The sequence below is a fragment of the Microtus ochrogaster genome, chromosome 19 (genome assembly GCF_000317375.1).
Source record: "Microtus ochrogaster isolate Prairie Vole_2 chromosome 19, MicOch1.0, whole genome shotgun sequence".
Classification (NCBI taxonomy): Eukaryota; Metazoa; Chordata; class Mammalia; order Rodentia; family Cricetidae; genus Microtus; species Microtus ochrogaster.
Window position 1 is genome coordinate 43,775,006 of NC_022021.1, and position 7,209 is coordinate 43,782,214.

At 37.5% G+C, this 7,209-nt stretch overlaps 1 protein-coding gene across 1 annotated transcript in view; it reads left to right on the forward strand.

The window, feature by feature from the left end:
* The window catches only part of Dnah5 (dynein axonemal heavy chain 5), a 257,325-nt gene that overhangs the window by 213,416 nt on the left and 36,700 nt on the right, over nt 1-7,209 (forward strand). The window contains exons 66-68 of the mRNA XM_005356665.3: nt 3,975-4,218; nt 5,146-5,260; nt 5,734-5,924. Of these exons, the coding sequence (XP_005356722.2) occupies nt 3,975-4,218; nt 5,146-5,260; nt 5,734-5,924 (550 nt within the window). The remainder of the gene's footprint in view (nt 1-3,974; nt 4,219-5,145; nt 5,261-5,733; nt 5,925-7,209) is intronic.

Sequence of the window (7,209 nt, forward strand, 5' to 3'; positions counted from 1 at the left end):
GAGTTCGAGACCAGCCTGGTCTACAAGAGCTAGTTCCAGGACAGGCTCCAAAACCACAGAGAAACCCTGTCTCGAAAAACCAAAAAAAAAAAATATATATGGAGGAAAAGAACCAGCTCCACAATTGTCTTCTGACTTCTACATCCATACAGTGGCATGCACACACACACACACACACACACACACACACACACACACACACATAACCTACTACTACTATCCCTTTTAAAAAGTCAATACTCAGAAGCCTTGGCTTGAGAAGCTGAAGTATGGAGTTCCACTTGCTGGGATGAAGAAGGCTGATGTTGGCAGAGTTTCAGACAGATTAGAGCTCAGTTTTGCTGACAATGCTAAGGAACATTCATCTCTTTGAAGTCTCAAGTGGAGACACTGAAAAGTTATACAATGAGGGACTGACAAGAAGCTGGGACACAGTTTGGCATATATTATCTATGTATAAATCTATCTATTGATCTATCACCTACCTCTGTATCATCTCTCTACCTACCATCAATATCCATCTTTATGTCACTATTGTCGTCTCTCTAGCTATCATCCCTCTCTTTCTCTATCATCTATCTACCTACTTGGAGTATCTCATCAATTTCATATCTTCCTGGAACTATGTACCATCTACCAATGTTTATCCATCTATCTATCTATCTGTCTGTCTGTATATCTATCTAAGTATGTATGTATGTATGTATGTATCCATCTTATCTATCTATCTATCTATCTATCTATCTATCTATCTATCTATCTATCTATCTATCTATCTATCTATCTCATCTATCTGTCACATTTCATCAATCAATTTCCTATGTCCCTGCCTATGAACTATGTACCATCTATCTACCTATTGTATCTATGCCTCTCTCTCTCTCTCTCTCTCTCTCTCTCTCTCTCTCTCTCTCTCTCTCTCTCTGTCTATCTATCTGTCATCTGTCTATCTGCCTATCTTCTCTCTGACCGTCTGTCTTCTTTTATCATCTGTCTTTTATTTTCAACACTGAGGCTCAAAGCCAGGACATTGTGTGTGATAAGGAAGTGATACTTAATTAACTGAAGGACATCCCCAGCTGAGTGATTAGCATATTGAAGGTGAACAAAACAAAGCAGAATTTGCAGACTGCTGTGTGTTTCCTTTCTCACAATCATAAGATAAATCCTAGAAATGAAGAATTATATTACCCATAAAAGAGAAGGGACTTGAATATTGGTTAATAAGACCTTTTTTGTAGGTATGACTTTTGTCCTCCTGAGGTTTGTATGAGCACTAGATCCAAAGAGACAGGAGATAACACCATCCAGTAATTAACTAGTACCTCTATTATGTAATATTAGTCCATAGGGTTTGTTGCTGCATAGACTTAGACCTCTTTCAGCAGGGAGTAGAATTTGGATGTACTGGTGAAATGCTCTCTTCTGATGCCTCCCTAGGAATCTGAGCAGCGCACAGTGTAGATAGACTTGTAGCTGCCGTGAGTCACGTTCTAAACTGAGAAAGGCTGTCAATGTGATTTTGCTGCTGATCTCACATTTAACCCTGGGTTTCCCTTGATTGCAGTTATGAGGATTTATACCTTGTTACATTTAGTCACATCATTAATTGGTACTGTATTTAGGCTTTTCAAGTAAAAATCAGGGGTACACGTTTCTTTTACCAGTTACAAGTACTCTTTACTTACTGTCCTTTCCAGTTTTGATTATTTTCTTTAGCTTCAAAGTCTTTGGCATAAGTGCTTCACTTTCACGCATAACTTATTTATCTTCGTGTCAGTGTATTTTCTCTGCTTTCCTTTGCCTCTCCTGTGGCTGGTTCAGTGTCAATTGTATTGCTTCCTTTCGCTCTCTGAGCTTCCAAGGAAAGAAACACCATTGACAATAATCTCCCAGAGTGTTGCTCTCCTGAACTATAAAGCTTAAACAATAAAACTGGTATCTCAGAGGAATATATGTGTGTGTGTGTGTGTGTGTGTGTGTGTGTGTGTGTATGCACTATATACCTAATTCTTTGAAAATTTTATAAAATGTATTTTGATCATATTCTACCCAATTTCTCCCCTTAACTCTGTCCAGGTGTACCTCAACCACCAAATTTGTGTTTTTTCTTTCTTTTTTAAATTTAATAATTCATCCCCTGGAGCATGGTCAACCACACCCTTCATGAAAACTGACCCTTTCTCCCCAAGAAGCCATGAACTAACATAGCTTCTCATCTAAGACTGTGATTTCACGAGTATGTTCTCATCCCATGCTGGGATGTGAATGTGGACTGGCTTAATCCTGTCCAGATCTTGGTCTGGCAGGGATAGTGGCTGTAGTTCACAAACACAGGTAATCTTGAAGTGTCCAGAAGTCATGATTTCACGTCTGGCTGTTATAATCTTTCTGTTCACTTTTATATGATGGTCCCTGAAAACATATGTGTATATGTACTTATATAATATACATACATACATACATATTCATGTATGTGTGAGTACATCACCTATCTATCTATCTATCTATCTATCTATCTATCTATCTATCTATCTATCTATCTATCTATCTCTATCAACATATAGATATAGATATATTTTAAGATAAGGTTTTTAGTACACAGGCTGGCTTCAAAGCTGCTTTGTGAGGATGACCTTGAACTTTGAACCCTTTGCCTTACCTCCTGAGTTCTGAGACTACAGGCATGCAAACTATACCTGATTTTGAGGGTGCTGAGATTTGAACCCAGGACTTTATGCATTTTAGGCAAGCATGCTACCCATTGACTACCCCACCCAACACTATATTGTTAATTTTTGGGGAAAAATAGTACCTTTTCAGGTCAAGAAAAGTTTTCAAATGAAAAAAAAATTATTTTGCTATTTTTTTCAAACGAACTCTTACTATGTAGTCTAGGCCACCCTTGCATTTGTATCATATATACATGATGTGGGATTCTTTTTTGTATGGTATAAATATATTTTGTTGCCATTGGTTAATAAAGAAGCTTATTTTGGCCAATGGCTTAACAGAATATAGCCAGACTGATATATATATATTATATATATATGAGAGAGAGAGAGAGAGAGAGAGAGAGAGAGAGAGAAGGTAGAGTTAGCAAGATGCTATGTAGCCATTGCAGGAGACAGATGCTGGACAGAACTTTATCTGGTAAGCCACAGCCACGTGGTGATACACAGATTAATAGAAATGGGTAATTTAAGATATAAGAGTTAGCTAGAAATACACTTAGGTCATTGGCCAAGCAGTGATTTAAATAATGTAGTTTCTATGTGGTTGTTTTGAGTCTGTCCATCTGGGAACAAACAAGCAGCCTCGTACTACATATACATATATATAATTAATATGTAATATAGAACTAATTCTTTGAGAATTTTATAAAATGCATAACATATATATCCCTGCCTCAACTTCCTAAGTGCTGGGATTACAGGTATGTACTACCATGATGAACTGTTGAGATCTTTCAGTTTACATGTGCCTACAGAAATAGCTTAGATTACTTGTCTGATTACACAGAGTTGCTTCCCCTGAGAAGAGAGTACCATTTCAATCTATAAGTTAGAGATAATCTTACTAAAGCAGCAGAATTCTTTCAAAGAAGGTAACAGAACTAATTATGTTAAAATAGTGATCTGTATGTTTGTCTTCAAATTTGACTTCCCTCTGTATATAATCACAAAACCACTAAAATGCTGACTTAAAAAACACAAATGAGAATAGAGGTAGTACATATATATTATATAATGTAAACAAATGTGTATATATATATATATGTCTGAATACATTGGATGTTATTTTCTGCCTATTTTCTTTGCTTTTTTGATGTCCACGTTCTTGTTTTTCAGTCAAGTAAGATAGATGCAGTACATTACTGATGCCTGATAGCAGACAGAGAAGTTCACATTTTAAGGAATGTCCTCAAAAGAGAGGTTCTGTTACAATAAAAATGTATTTACATAAATGAACAGGAATTGGAGAAAGAGCGAACTCATCTCATGGAGGATGTAACAGCAAACAAGAGAAAGATGAAGGAGCTGGAAGATAATTTGCTTTATCGCCTGACAAGCACTCAAGGGTCCCTGGTGGAAGATGAGAGTCTCATTGTTGTGCTGAGCAATACCAAAAAGACAGCCGAGGAGGTGACACAGAAGCTGGACATTTCTGTAGAGACAGAAATTCAAATTAACTCAGCCCGGGAGGAGTACCGACCTGGTAAGTCTGGTAATGGAAGACAAATGTCACAAGAAAACAGAGCAAGGAAGAAATGAGAATTAGAGCAACTGATTAAAGTAAGAACATTATATAAATTGCTGTGCCATGCGGGGTGGCCATTTATGCTTCTTGCCATTTCTGTTGAGCAGTTTAACAAATCAGAAATGGAAAAGTATGTAATGGTATAAACTTTAGGTACTATCTAGGGTAACGGAAAAATCTTTAAGGTACTAATACATTTATTTTAAAATAAGAGATTAAAACACTGCTACAAATTAGTGAAATCTGAGACATTAGTACTGTAGACTTTCTGTTAGTTCTGTATCATGTAGCAACAATGTGTTTATTTGGAAGTCAGTTTTCTGGTGCTTCTTTTCAGCTGCCTGTTTAATAGATGGTGTTAATTGTCTGCTCCAGACATGTAAAATATTCAATTGGCTTTCCTTGTGCTGTTTAGCATTTTCCTGAAAAAAAGAGCTGAAGCTATGTCACGGCTTTATGGACAGTCAGGCCTCATCTCTGTGATGTTTGCATCAAAAGCTTGAGGCCAAGGTTAGACTTGGTTTTTTATGAGCTTAAGATAAGTTCCTGTGTGACCTCCTGTAGCCTTTGCTAAGTGTTAAACAGGAAACTTTTAAAAGTCTCTTTTCTTTTATTACTCTGATAAAACACAGAAAACTATACTTAAAAAGGAGTGTAGAGAGTCTAAAATGTCTTGGTGTCATTAGTACCATTTGATAAATATAAATAAACTATGAAAAACTATATATAGAACTAAGTAATAAGCTTTGTTCTAGATCTCATTGTCAGTCGGCAGTACTGCTGAGACAAAATACTGTTTTCAGTAATGGACTGGGGTGATGTGTTTGCACAGCTCATTCATCTTCTATTCCTATGCTATGTGCATCTCTGATCTTTGTCTTTCAGTTGCTACCAGGGGCAGCATCCTCTACTTCCTCATCACCGAGATGCGCTTGGTTAATGAGATGTATCAGACTTCGCTCCGCCAGTTTCTGGGCTTGTTTGACCTTTCCTTAGCCAGGTACAGCTATCTCTAGGAAGTCAAGCTGAATTCTTTATCCGGGGACTAGAACAATGATATTAGAATCTCCTTTTTGCCTGGAAGTAAGAGTGTTTTCTTTTCCTAAATCTGAGATTAGTGCAGTTATTACAGTGTTAACACATCATTCAGACTTGGCATCTTCGGCTCAGAGGAAGCCATGCTGGCCACTCATCCACTGATTTGCCTCCTTTGGTTTCGCATGTTCCACTAAATGGGAAAATTTTCAAGACATTGTTGTGAATAATAATGGCCTCTGGGTAAAATTGATTTAGACAACAATGAGGAATTCTTATTTTGTTGTTTCACGTTGAGAGAATTCTTGTTATTTTAGATTTAGGAGCCCTTTCTTGTGTAAAAGTAAAAATTAGTCCTTTATCCTCCACCAGAAATGCTATTTCTATAGACAATTGGAAAGGGCAGCGGGATGATGATGTCATGGGTCTCTTCCCCAGGTCTGTCAAGAGCCCAATTACAAGCAAGAGAATTGCTAATATCATCGAGCACATGACCTATGAGGTTTTTAAATATGCCGCTCGAGGCTTATACGAGGAGCACAAATTCTTGTTCACATTGTTGCTCACCCTAAAGATTGACATCCAGAGGAACAGAGTCAAGCATGAGGAATTTCTCACCCTGATTAAAGGTCAGTAGAAAGTGCTCTGCACAGTGCAGGTGCAAATACCCTTCACAGAGCTTCTGTCTTGCTTTCTAAGTCGTAATAGTTTTTTTTGCATTTCATTTATGATTTACTTACATGAATTATTCTGTTTGATCATCTATTGAATGATGAGTATTTGTTGGAGATCTACTGTGTCTCATGGCATCGAACAGACATTTTACTGAACCAAACCCCTTGCAGAGTGCCTGATTTTGGGGTGGAGGAGAAGGTACAGAAAAAGTAATTAAACAAGTAAAATATACACTATGTGGGAAGCTAGCAAGCACTTTAGAGTAATGGGAGAAAATGAGTTTTAACCTTTCTTTTGCTGTGATAGAATTCTCTGGCCCAACTCCAACCTCCAGGGAGAAAGGGCTTATTTTTGCATCATTTGAGACACAGGCCACCATGGCAGGAAATGAGGGCAACAGAAAGTGAATGAGCCAGGTATACCACATCCACAGTCAGAAAGCAGGGGTCAGAGGATGCTTGTGCTCAACCACTTGTTCTTCCTTATACCACTGTGGACTCAAGCTGAAGGGATATGCTCCCCGCTTTTAATGTCTGTCTGCCCACCTCTCTTAACCTAAGCAGCATAGTCTCTCAAAGGCATGCCCAAAGACTAAATATGTCCCCTAACATGGGTGTATCTGTAGGTCTGTCTCTTACAGGGTTGACGAGATAAAATGTGGTATTTGCCTGAATCTGACTTGTTTCACTTAATATGATCTCTATTTGCCTCAATTTTCTTGAAAACAATATAATTCTATTCCTTGTGGTTGAATAAAAACTCCATTTTAAGTACATATACCTGTATCTGTTTGTGATATTCTTCATTTGTTAAAGGGCTCCTAGACTAGTCCATAACTGGGTTGTTATGAATAGCGCTGCAATACACTTGGAAGCATCTCTGTGGTGTGGTAACTTAGAGGCCTCCAGATATGTACCCAAGAGTGGAGTACCTGAGAGATATGGTAATTTGAATTTTCTGAGGAAACTCTATACTATTTTTCACAGTTGTTGGAGTAATTTGTATTCCCACCAGCAAAGTCTAAATGTACCCTTGCTAGTTCTTGTCATTATTTGTTTTCTTTTTCTTTTTTCCTTTTTTTTTTTTTTTTTTTTTTTTTCACGATATGGGGTCTCTCAGGCCTCATTTTGGAAGGCCAACATGTACATTATAAGGATAATAATCATAACAGTAATACTTCTTTCCCTCATCAGTATTTACCTCCATCCTCACCGCCTGGTTTTTTTCTTTTTTTTTTTT